Below are 13890 nucleotides of genomic sequence, written 5' to 3'. Positions count from 1 at the left end.
GATTCGCAAATATCGCATATCATAGGTTATGTAATGAGCATTATCATCACGAACTATGCAGGAGTTAATGAGGACCTACACGACATGTAAAATATTTATTCTGAATCCAAAATTTCAGTGTCTCACTAAGAACTTGGGGCTGTATACATTAACACAAATCGCATGGATTTCAAGAAACGCCTATTGCGTGAATAAAGGAACCGATCCTATTGAAGCTATATGAGAACTCTCCCCCAAACGCCTACATTTTCGGGCAATAACAGGGCAAGAGATCTAATATGTGACGTTAAAGAAGAAGAAGAATATTTCAACTTGCGTAATTAGATTAATCAAATCTAAAAAAATTGTCCTACAGTCCAAGAATACGGTAGCCTACAGTCTGTGCAAACATTTTAAAGACCAGCACACTTAGAGATAACAGAATTAAAGGTCGGAAATATAATTATCATAAATGGTATATCGAAATTCTTTTTTCTCTTTCCTTAAACACGTGCCTTGCCTACCAGAACGGCTGCCTTGTGTAATTTTCGAACGTTTTAGAATATGAAATAAATAAATTTTCAATCAGTGAGGTAATAGACCAATGTAATACTTGGATCGCTTTTACACCAAGTTCCAAGTGCTGCGTGTCCGTACGAAAGGCACATTCCCCATTGGTCAAATGCCGCACATGAAAGGACACCATTTCTTGGTAGCAAACTGAAGTCACCCATCGCATTCGCTGATGATGGAGACGGAGAGTGTCTCTAAAACGTTGGACTACGATTTCATTTTGATGCGGCCTGTCGCCCGAGAATATTTTACTGGACCAATGTAATATGACTAACCCATAATGTAAAATCTCACGTTTGCACGGCTGCATAATAAATGTTTCCTGGCTGCCAGCCGTGTCAGATGGTTTAATGGAGAAAACACCAGCTTTTACGAAGTTCAGAACCCTGAAGATGAGGACGAAGAAGGTTCTCGAAACGTTGGTATTTTCTCCATTAAACCAACTGACAGCCCTAGAAGAATTTATTATATAATGTAAAAGTTAATAATTTCAGACTTCAAAGATGCCAGTAACTTACAGTCGATATTGTGGATCAGACAAATTGATAATTAACTAAAGTGCAACGTTTGTATTAACCAACACTATCTTCACGGTCAGCTGACATTCAGCTGATCACAAAAAAAATCCTGCTATATTCATTAATGAAAATATATAACTCTCCATTATACCCCGTACTAAACCACTATATTTCTCTAAGTTTCAATTTTAATGGTGACCTCCCATTTTTTATGCATAGTCTCTAAACTATTGGTCACCCAAAACATTTGGTTCATACTGTATTTTTTTTTAAATCTTTGTCCAATTTCAGTTCACAGCAAACCATCGTTAAAAGTCCATAATAATTCAAGTCAAGGAAAATTGCATTGGTAGAACTCAAAGGAGGCATAATATATGAGAAATGAACATAACATTTTTGTCAGAAATCCTGAAAGGAATAAGCCTACATAGGATTGGATGGGAGGACGACTAGCCAGTGACTCGTAACAGATTCTCAGGGAAGAAATCTGTTCAATGAAATTTGTATAAACACATGTTAGGATGATCAATTAGCTAATAGTTAACCATTTTCATATGGGATATTCGACAATATGTCGTAATTTCTTATTTATGAAATACAAACTAAAGCCGAATATGAAATAAAATGATAGCAGCCACACCAGAAAAATGTAAATATACATAAATTGAACTGCGATTCAGGAACTATGATGTCTAAGACTACACGTGGCCAACACAATAGATAATTTTCAGCGTCGTTAAAATTATTTAAGAAGGAAATCCAAGTTATGGGCCTGTTTATTGTCTTCATTAACAAACCCTACAACTTGCTATGATAATGTCGATCCAGTGTAGGGTCTTTAACCCTTAAGAAAACCAGTCACATTTTGGGACAGCTCAGAAACACCACACCGACAAGATCCACCTTCCATCTCCTCCATGTTTCAAGTGATCTTATTTTAGGGGGTTTCCCAACACAATTTCTGTAAACATTCCTTGTCTCCCCCATCCTAACTAAGACATTCTTATTCGGTCGTGGCCTCCGAATTTGTCACAGGTTAAAAACACTTTTTGACTTGTGTAATCCACACATGTCCTCGATTTGTACTTGCAACGGCTTAGTCTAGGACAATTATTAATTGTCTAATATTATATTAGGCCCACAGACTGCTTCTACATCTGTTAAGAAGGCTTACAGGCCTATTTTCTCAATATAAATAACTTAAAAGTAGCCGGTGTGACATTTAACTACAAAACAGATCATGTTTCTGCAGAGTCCAGCCTTATCAAGCCCTGCAGTAAAAATAATTACTGACGCTTACATTTAGATGTGTTTATATCAAAAGATGTTGTACAGTGGTTAGAACTTCCAGTTATGCAGGGCATCCAAAATCAGATATTCTGACTAAAAATTTCGTGTTTGTTTCTCATTCTCCGTAGGTAAAAATACTGCAATAGCAACTTCGAATACGCCACAAGTTACTTTTTCCTCGTCCTTGTTAATTCAGCTTTCACCACTGAAAGCCAATTCAACGCTGCAGAACACACGCAGTTAAAAAGCGTTGTTGAATAAGTCAATAAACATCGATACGACAACGGATCACTAGTTGAGAAACACAGTTTCATGCCTCTTGTGGGTTCAGGGTGTTAATAAAACAGTTAATAGCCTCCCCAAATTTGACATTCGCACGACAATTAGACGCTCCGCTAATAAAGACTTAGTAATTTAACACAAACCAATGTGAACGAGTGGTCGAGGGTAGGAGTAGTCGACCTTTTTTTTTTAAAGTTTTAATGACGTAACTGCTCTTCTGACATTTATCCCAGAGCAGATTCGCTAAGTCAGGGCCACAAAAAGACGGGAGATATTATGATCCCACCCTGCGGATAATTAAAGTCAGTGTTATGGCCCTCTGATGTTACCAGCATCTGTTACGCAGAGTGGAACTAGGGATTTTAGCACGATAAAGATACCCCTGTGTCCAAGCAGCCAATAGTTAATGGACGAGCGGAGATGTGTTTAAATCTGAGCTCCGTGTGAAAATTGAGAGACGCATCTCGCTACTCTTTCCTCAGTTATCTTTGCCTACGTAAGCAGACTGTTAATCTGTTCGTCTTATCTTCTCCGTCAGACGAACAAATGCCTTCATTCAGTTCTCCTTAAGAAATCTCCATCAATATGCAGTGACAATCCCGTATAATGCCTTCCGCCTTCCATCTGTTCCTCAGTTATTCTATTTCTTGCTATTCGCTTGTTTATTGGTTGAATGTTATCCACACTCCTATCTCAGACTGCAGCTTCTAACTGCTCTCCGAACTATCTGGTTAGACTCCATGGGACTTATGTGTGCCATTTATTTTTCTGATACAATATTTTATTTTCCGTCTATACACAAACTTAAAATAATGTTGTTTAAAATTACTTAAAATTATAACATTCTCAGTAGATACTGCATCTTGTTACATTTTTTGACGACATGTTTCGATGTGTATTACATCATCATCAGGTCTATCAATTTTAAAAACTGTTGTACATCTTGCGTTGCGTATATTGATTTGTTTGATTTTAATGTAATGTAATACACATCGAAACATGTCGTCAAAAAATGTAACAAGATGCAGTATCTACTGAGAATGTTATAATTTTAAGTAATTTTAAACAACATTATTTTAAGTTTGTGTATAGACGGAAAATAAAATATTGTATCAATAAAACACAAACATGACGCAATTAAGATATAAATTTATTTTTCTGTTCGTATGATTAATTTGTTCAACAGCTAAATACCGTTCTTCCGTTCCGTTTTACCTTTCTTCGTTGTGTTATATGTTCCATCATTTTTGTGTTAAACACGTGTTCTAAACTCTGTATCCTCTGCTTTCGCCAATGATTGTTCTCGCTATTCTAATTTATTTTAATTGAGTTTAGTTTCGTAAAATCCATTTAAATAAAAAAACCTTAAGAAAATACCCGATAGAAGAATCCTAACTGCGTCTATCCCCAAGAAGTGCAAAATTGTCTTCCTTGACATCGATTTGAACCGCATGCGAAATATTCTCAATAGTTTCGTAAACTTACATAAATATTTATGGCCAGCACTTGGCATTGAGTCTTCAATTGTGGCATTACTACAGCACAGATTAAACAACGAATTAAATCAGGAAACTTCACACACGTGACTGATTCGTGCCGCCGTTAAATGTCAGGCCTCCTTTCCACTACGACATTCAAATCATCCTACTGGGCTCCAAAAGAATTAAATCCGTCCCCCCATTTTTGTTTTCCCCTTACAAAAGTAATGCAAGAAATGCTTACACAGTTTTATTCAGAAAACCTGAAGAGAAGTTTTTGAAAACAGCGCGCTCAGTAAGATATTTGGACATAGGAGGGATGAAATAATTGGGGAATTTAGAATATTACATAACGAGGAGTTGCGTGAATTGTACAGGTCACATGGCATCGTGATGTTAAGTGAAATCTAGGAGGCTACGATGGGCTGGACATGCATGAAGATAAAGTCAAGATGGATCTTAGGGAGGTCGGCTGCTAGGTTGGTAAATGGGTAGAATTTGAGCATATACTATGAAAATTTGTCGTTTCTAAATAAATATTTTTTTAAAGATAGGTAGAACTGGCTGTTAGTTTTGAAGAAATTGCTCCAGGAGGAGTTTCTTGGCCCTGAGTCCAGAAGGAAAACGATTCTTAGCTCGAGGGAAAAGAGTTACACTGGTCCGTAGATCTTCCTCAGAGCTGGCTGTTAGAAGTAAAATTAATTTGGAGTAAAAATTCTTGTCGGTGTTAAATCTGGGCCGAGTTCAACAGGTTTTGTGACAAAACTGCGGTATCGCCCGGTGCTGAACGTGCCGAATTTCTGTTAATAAAGCATCCCAAGGCATCCAGAGGAGTGCCGGTCCACTGCTGATCCGTATTGATTTTTATCAACTGAACTCAACTTGCGAAATGACTCAGCAGCGGGTCGAGGTACAGTAGTTATCCCCCTCTACAACCCCCACCCTTGTGTGTACACAACCCTCCCCCCTCTTTCATCCCCTCTTCTCTGTTCCCTGGATACCATGCTTGTGTCAACAATGCTTTGCCTGCCTTTCTCGTGTGCTGAAAAGCAGTCAGGCCAATCTGTGCAAAATCGAGAAGGCAGTGGGGTCAGAGAAATATCACTCAACAAAACTTTATAAAAATGTGAGTTTTACAGTTGACGGAAAAATACGTCCATTTCGTGATCATGCGTGTTACGATTTTAACGTAATTTAAAATAAGTAATTCCAATGCTCTGCCCATAAAACCTTTGCAGTTTGTCGTGACATGGAGACTAGTAGGATGATAAGTCGTTAGGCAATTTTAAGAGTGTTCAGTTAGTGTAATAATTATTACTGCATGCTCACCAGTAACACCTAATCTAATGCCAGGGCTTAAACACATGGAGATTTGCCTCCACTCCCTCATAAACTCCAATTCACAGGAATAACTTCCATTCTTGTCGTCACTAACGCGTCAGCATAGCCAACAAACCTTCCTTCACTTTGTTGAGGCATGCATGAGTCGTGTTGTTCTGTGCAGACAGAGACCTCGAAGTGGGCGAATCCTCCGTCCAAAGAATCCTACTAAATATCTATTAACCTTTCAAAGCCAAGTGGTAACTATATGTACCACTTAGTCTGACAATCAGCGACTTTGCGCTCTCTATGTACGGGCTTGCATACTTAACAGTGTAAACAGCGAGTATATTTCCTTAAACAGCGTTAACCAGCTGATCTTCGTAACGGTGAAGCGTTGTATTTTCTTTGCGGTACGGACTGAACTCTTAAATATTACTTAGACTAACTTCGACTCCGAAGGGTTGGAGGATTCTCGGTGCTAATCGCAAAGGACACAAAAAGTGAGAACCGTGAACCTTAATGCAGATCAATTTAGCGACCCGCTCGTCCATCCATCGATAGGCCTATGTCAGCGCCAGCCTTCCGACTCGCAATGAATCGTTAATAGCCCACAGACCACACGAACAAACTTGGCCGTATGCCTGAGAGCCATGTCCTTGTTGCAGGGAAGAGCTTCTCGCTGACTATAGTCATCAGTTCGACGCCCTTCCAGGTCGCTACGTACAACAAAGCCATCAAGGTGACCGTGGACGGACCAAGGGAACCACGCACAAAGTCCAGTAAGTAACCTACCGACATTAAAAGATATGGGCAACTATTTAAGAGCCTGCATGTGACCTTCTTTAACCTGGTAAGCTGGGAAGATGACTGTCTTCTGCTGTGTCCCGTGTAGCCTGGAAGAAACTGGCGGACGTTTCAGAGGTGCTTACTGCCTTCATCATTAGGCAATTGTCCTGATGATAGAGGCAGTAAGCACCTCTGAAATGTCGGTTACTTTCAACCAAATTATACCTCAATTTCCCTAATAATGGAAGCAACAAGCACCTCGGAAACGTCTTCAGATTCAGCCAGAGTATATAGCGCATCTACCAGAAGACATCAAAGTCATCTCCTTCACACTCGTCACCGTGAGAACCTAAACCCTCACCATGCAATGTAGTCTCATGGTATTATTATGTACGTATACCTTCCCCTCCCTCGCAAATTATTTTAGTTTTGAACTGTTGGCGGATTTTCATGAAACTCGTTGAACATAAAGCTAATACAAGGTAACATATTCACAGGCCGATAATATACCGAAATGTGGGACTTTCAGATTTAAAAGGTGGCAGCGACTTTACTGTCCTTTGATGGCATATTATAAAATATTATGTGGTATTAGTTATTAAAGAAATATGCAACTTCTTGTACAAACTTTTCTTGTAGAGTGTAAATGAACATGACGACCAGTTCAGTTTCGTGGTGATCTCTGATTAATAAATCATTGAAAGTTGGTTACGAAGATAGGATAAACCGGTATCACATAAATGTGTGATATTGTTGTTATTTGTTAATGATTACAAACACGTGGACGGCGGTGTAAATCTTTGTGGTCAGAGTTAACGTAGATTAAGTTTAAATTAATTAAACTACCATACAAACACATCACTGAGCCGTATAATTATTACGTCGTAGTTTCTGTTAGCATCACCATAAAGAGTGACGCATCTAAAGAAACAGCGTGTTCATAAGTTATTTCTGCATCCTGCCTAAGAACAGAATTTTTCTCAGCAGGCTTTCCTGCCCGAGGTCACTTACGTATATCATTAAGCGCGCGAATAGGCTAATTGTTCATCCTGTGGTAACTTAACGAATGAGTTTCTTTAAAGAAAATATGTGCCTAAACAAGCGTAATACAGCAATTTAATAGTGCATTAGCTAGCTGTGACGTCAGAGTGAGAATCTTTCGTAACACGCGTATCAAAATTAGGCCTACAAGCGACGTTTCGTAATTTAATTTCGGCGTCTTCCCGTTGTCTGCGTCGTGAATATTGAGTAGGGAAAACAACAGAAGGTAAGTACACGCCCGGGTTGTGTGTATTTAGTTACGTATGAAAATAGAAATTATTTACATCCAATTTTACGGATTGTTTGAATATCGTTTGCATTGTACCTTTGTCTCCCACTATGGTTTCCAATATTGACCAAATACTCAACCCTTCTTTCGGTTGGCGAATGACCAGTAATAACCACGGTCACGACATAAAACGAGAAAGCAGGGGCTTCAGATATGAACAGGCGCACTTTCTGTTTGCTAGGGGGACGTTAACAGGGCAGTGTTTCGAGCTCTGACCACGTGTACATTTTCTGTTTTAAATTTTTATTCCCTAGAAGGGAACACGCTGATACTAGCGTCCTCATTTTCCATGGGATGTGTGTATTATTACTGATTCAGGTGGCGTCACTGTTTAAGGAAAGTAGGGTCTACAACCGCTCGTGGATCGCTGGTTCGGATCCAGTTCGGGATTTATTTATTTATTTAGTGTTCTGTCTGACGACAGGTCCATATGAACAGGATCCTTCCATCCTTTTCTCGGACTGGGACCTGTTCATATACGTTCTTGGCAGATGATCCAGAAGTGGTTTGCCATTGCCTTCTTCTGTGTGTGAATGGAGTAATTGTTGGGATGCCAAGGAGGAAAACTCCGTGTTGCCTAGACCACGGCCTTGCCAAACACAAGTTATAAATTCGGGCATCGCCGGGAATCGAACCCGAGACCCCAGGATTACAAGGCCAGCGTTCTAACCGCTAGACCACCTCATCTTATTATTATTTAGTGTTCTGTCTGACGACAGGTCCATATGAACAGGATCCTTGCATCCTTTTCTCGGACTGGGACCTGTTCATTTACGTTCTTGGCAGATGATCCAGAAGTGGTTTGCCATTGCCTTCTTCTGTGTGTGAATGGAGAAACCGGGGAAGCCCCCGTGTTGCCTAGACCACAGCCTTGCCCAACACAAGTTATAAATTCGGGCACCGCCGGGATATGAATTATTATCGTCCGTTCTCTACTCGCGTGCCAATAGTAGGCACAACTACCTCTACTCATAAAGTTACGTCAGCGATACCACTTTAACGACGTGTTTGTTGCGTGTGGCAGCAGACTGTAATACGAACAGGTCGGCCCTGTCAGGAGATCACACTAAATCCGTAACGGAACACAAGCTGATAACCGGAATGGTCACATATGGAATTCTGGGGATCGGCCATCAGACAAATCATCTGTCTGAAACCAATCGAACAGAAAAATAATGAAGGAGACGTCTTATTTGCGGTCTGAAAATCTCTCTCTCTCTCTCTCTCTCTCTGTAACAAGAATTTCTCAAAATGAGCTGCTCATGGTAGCATAAAGTGCTAGAACTTCATTATTCGAACGCAAGGGGTAATTTTGCAGTCACAAGAGTACAAAAGGTCAAAAGGCCAATAATTTCACCCTTGTAGTGAAGAGTGGACAGAGAATAAAACGAGAATGGAAGGTCGGTTGGTAAGGGGGTGAGGGTAGGAGAATTAAAACGCTATGAAAATCTATTCTTTTCATATACACCTCCATAATCTCTCTTGGAATTTCGTCCTCACTTCAAGGGAAGCTTTATGCCTTGTCTTGTATTTCCAGAGTTGAAGTATTTGAAACCTTTCAACAGTATCATCACCCAAGACAGGGGGACGGGATGACCTGGGGGGGGGGAGGGGTGTTGGCTTTGAAGGCACAAGCGAAGTGCCCTTCACTAGTGTCTGGTATTTCCAGTAGGTGGCTCCTACTGGTCACTCTGATAGCAAGAGAGAGAGAGAGAGAGGACAGGCAATTTTATCCACCAACCACCCTCCCTCGTTCCAACAAATCCCACCTCCACCCCCCTGACCCTTGCTTGTCTAATTGCCTTGTAGGTTTCCATGGTGATAGCTGAAACACACATGGAGTGGGAGTAATTAGTAGCACATGAGGTGGCTGAGTGTCTCCCCTTCTCTCTCGCACTCATTCGCAGGTGCCGAAGCACCGACTTCCGTGTCGCACTGAGATGGACGTCGCCTCTCTCACACCATCTTGCTTCAGCTCCATCGTCACAGATTCTCTTTTTCTCTTTTCCACCCTTTCTATAACGTAGTGGGTGTACCAGGGGGTTGGAAAGCGTTTGTAAGGGCAGCATTTTCTCTCTCTCTCTCCCTCGTGGTTGTTCAAAAGAGAAATCATAGCAAATTGCATGGTGTCGGGAGAGACTGAACTGACATGAGAAAGGTTTAGTTACTCAGAGAGAAAGAGAGAGAGAGAGAGGCTGATCTCCGCCCGAACAGGAGGAAGCTTTTCATTTTTACAGACATGACAGTCAACCTTATGAAGTACGCAGGTACTCAATTCGTGTGACGTGCCAGACGTGGTGACCCGTACACCCATGAATTCATCAGTTACTTGAATCAAAGAGATAAGAATGAACAGCTGTTAAGTCATCAACAAACAAACACAAATATGCAGTCCGCGTCATAATACCACTGGTTGATGGACCGCCTCACAGATTTTCCGGGCTGGCTGACTGACTGACTGTTTGTTTAATAGACCGAGCCAATTACTGACTGTCCGATCAACCAACCAAGCGACCGACTGACTACTCAGCCCGCATTGTCCAGGGGTGCTTCTTGAACAGCTGACAGATAAACCACCGACAGTACATTCAAGGCTCTACGAACCCACAGCTTCGTTAACGTGCAAACAAAATCTGAATTTTAATCTTCCTTGATTCACATTCTCGGGCCTTATTTTTTAATGTCAAAAGATTCTGTACGATTTATTGTTCAGTCAACGCTAAAGCCGCTCCCAAAACCAGTCTTTTTACAGATTTTTCCCACGTTCCTCTTTCCTCGCGAACGTCACAATTTCTTCACGACACGTGTACTCACCAGTTAGGCTATTTGTATAATTTCCCATAAATGCCTTGGTGTGCTGCTACACGTATTATTTCCGCAGAGTCTCAGAGTCTTTAAAAGTTTATTTTTTAACGTAAGTTTGTATATATTAAATCTTGTCCATCTAATCCCAATAATTCTTATTTAATATTAAAATATTACAATAATTAACATTTAAAAGATTTAAAATATTAAATGGTGTTCTTTATCGAAATATTCGATTTACATTAGACCATCATTTTTCATGTTTCACGACATGTTTCAGTTCCTAAAAGAACCATCCTCAGGTGTATATAATTATATAAAGCTTCAAAACGATAAATAATTCAAATACAATTTTCATACATTATGCTAGCGTACATTTTTATCAGATTTTTACCAGATATTAAATGATGTTCTTTTTCAGATTTTTTCCATTTTTAATAACACACTCGATGTTGTTCTGTATATATAATTATATACACCTGAGGATGGTTCTTTTAGGAAGTGAAACATGTCGTGAAACATGAAAAATGATGGTCTAATGTAAATCGAATATTTCGATAAAGAACATCATTTAATATTTTAAATATTTTAAATGTTAATTATTGTAATATTTTAATATTTAATAAGAATTATTGTGATTAGACGGACAAGATTTGATATATACTTATTATATCACAATATGACGCAACTTTACCATCTTATATAACGTAAGTTTGATTGTGCCACTGACTTTCGGAATCTTATTCATTTGCTCTCCATATCCATTTCCTTAAACATGATACCTTGTACCTCACGTAATTACAAAGGAGATTAAGAAATTAGGGAAAAATTAAAATATTTTCGATAGCAAGTCGTGAAATGAGGATCCTAAGAGCTTTTGTGGGTTATAAGACAATGGAACAAATTGGTGGTACGACACGGAGAAAATAGACACAGGAAATTTTGTAACAAATTGTACCAGTGTACACTAAAAGGCAGGAGAAGACCGATTCTGCGTCGAATGTTGGAGCTAGACTTGAGATTGATGATGACGATCATATATTGTTATAGAGCCTATAAAATTCCTATGGCTGATAAATAAATAGGAAAAAACCTGGACACATGATTTATTTACAGTTAATTAAAAACTTTACAGCTCCTATATTACTTATCGATTCTGTTGTTCTAAAATAGCAAACTCGTATTATTTGATCATAAAGTTCAGTGCCAAGAGCTTTCATTCAATTGGTTCCCCGACACTGCAGGGCAGGTCTCAACAGAAAATGGATTAAACAATTCGGTATACTAAAGGACCAGTTTACACAAATTTCCTTCGGATCGTTTCCATTAATAAACCGACTTACATTTTAAAATCAGCCTGCACAATGTTGTAACCAGCCTAGTTTACATTCTGAAACATGGGTTCCCAATTTGGCATGGTAGAGAGTAAACAAGGCAAGTGGGATTTCTTACATCAAAAATGGGAGGAGCTTTAAGACATAATACAATATACAGAAATAGTAAAAACAAAATCCAAGCTGCTAGTAGTTAATCACGCACGGGGATGACAGACATGTAGGCAGAAAGCGAGAAGATAGAATGCCTAAAAGGAATTTTTATTTCTTTTATTTGATGTAACGAGCAAAGAAGCATTCTGCAGGCGATTACACGAAGGAAAGCTAACTGGCTGGGACATATTATGAGAAGGAATGGATTAATGAGTGATATCACCGAAGGCCAGGTTGAAGGAAAGCGACGACTGGGAAGAAGACTGATACAGCTAACCGACGACCTTAAACAAGGAAAGAAGATGACGTTCCAGGAATTAAAGCGAGAAGCCGAGAATAGGGACAACTGGAGAGCTCTGTTTGGGCAGAGCAATGGACCTGTCGTAAGACAGAACACTTAATAATATAATTATTTGATGTTTTCACGGCCGGACTCCAAAGATGGATGTCTTCTGACATGTAACGGCGTGTAGTCTGGTAGAAGTTTACAAACGTTTCAGATAGAGGCAGGAAAGACCTTTGACACGCCGGTAAAGTTTTACCAGACTACACGGCTCTACAACCCAGAAGAGAGCCATCTTCCATTAATTTATAATTTATTTAACGACGCTTTCATTATGTGTATTCCTGCTTAAGATCCGTTTTAACATTGTTCTCTTTCGTTACGCCTTTGTCTTAAGAGCGGTTTCTTCCCGTTAGGCTTACCAACCGTTCAAACCAATTTTTCATCTCCCCATACGTACTACAAGCCTCACCCATTTCAACTTCCTGACCATTCTGATTATAAGCAACTGACAAGAATAACATACAAATTATGAAGCTGCTCGCTATGTAATGTTTTCCAATCTCCTGTCAATTAATCCCTGTTCTTCTTCTTCTTCTTACAGCGTTATAACCCTGTGTGGGTCTTAGCTTGTTCGATTAATTTTTTCCATTCTGTCCTATCATCCACAATTCTTCTCCATCCCCTTACTCCCATCGTCCTCACATCCTCCTCCACGTCGTCTATCCATCGTTTCCGTGGTCTCCCTCTCATCCTTCTTCCCATCGGTCTCCACTCCATCACTCTTCTAGTTACCCTGTTTCCTTCCATTCTTGCAACATGGCCAAGCCAGGCTAACCTTTTGCTTTTGATTAACCTCACGATATCTGCTCCCTGTATGATACAATCTAGTTTATGATTCATCCTAATTCTCCAGGAGCCATCACTATTCTGTATCGGACCATAGATTTTTCGTAATATTTTGCGTTCAAATATTCAAAGTCGTTGCTCATCAAAGCTAGTTAATGTCCAAGCTTCACATCCATATGTGACTACTGGTCTTATCAGAACTTTATAGATTCTCAGTTTAAGTTCCCTCCCCAGTATTTTAGACTTCATTAAATTCTGATAGGCATAATAACATCTATTACCATTCAAATTAATCCCTGTTAGGTCCAGATATTATACTCAGAACAATTTTCCCAAACACCCTCAAATTGTGTTTCTCCCTCAATATAAGAGACTACATTTCACGCCAAAAATTAGCAATAAATAAAGCTGCAGTTTTACATATTTCGGTCTTTGCGTTTTTAGAAGGCAGGCCGGAAGATAAAAGATTCTTAACTGCGTGACAGAAGTAGTTCTTACGTGCATACACCTCAGTATTTCGAGGCAAATGACGGACAGTTCTTAAACACGTCACGAGACGTTCTTTAATCTCCTCGTATTCATTATTTATAAACGCCATACGATACTTAACCTCCGAACGACGCCGGCCTCAGACAGGCTTCCTGTGTCTTCAGGAGGCAACCGCCGCGGGTGTCAGCAGCTTTGCCAGCCGACCAGCTGTCGTCGGCGCAGAACGTTCTCCGATTGATTCAATTCCGCAGATCGACTCGTTCTGCGGTCATACAATCGTAGTAAGCCCATCGCACATAATGCGAAGAGAATTTGAGGAAAGCAAGGGCGAATGCAAAAGAAAAAGGATAAAACTGAGGGAGAAAGAGAGAGAACGAGACAAAAATGGAAGACAAAATCGAAAAAGGAAAAAGGAGAA

General features: G+C 39.8%; 2 protein-coding genes across 3 annotated transcripts in view; one reads left to right on the top strand and one right to left on the bottom strand.

The window, feature by feature from the left end:
- LOC110841293 (uncharacterized) overlaps window positions 1-13890 on the bottom strand; it is a 265608-nt gene that overhangs the window by 129200 nt on the left and 122518 nt on the right. The gene's annotated exons all lie outside the window — the stretch shown is intronic.
- Window positions 1-13890, top strand: part of run (segmentation protein runt) — a 34767-nt gene that overhangs the window by 4030 nt on the left and 16847 nt on the right. Inside the window, exon 2 of the mRNA XM_087358504.1 lies at window positions 6109-6222. Coding sequence (XP_087214630.1) covers window positions 6109-6222 — 114 coding nt within the window. The remainder of the gene's footprint in view (window positions 1-6108; window positions 6223-13890) is intronic.

The sequence above is a fragment of the Zootermopsis nevadensis genome, unplaced genomic scaffold, assembly GCF_977971745.1.
Source record: "Zootermopsis nevadensis isolate Lab colony 2312 unplaced genomic scaffold, Znev_1.0 Znev_ptg000030l, whole genome shotgun sequence".
NCBI lineage: Eukaryota > Metazoa > Arthropoda > Insecta > Blattodea > Termopsidae > Zootermopsis > Zootermopsis nevadensis.
This window is presented reverse-complemented; position numbering and strand designations above follow the sequence as displayed.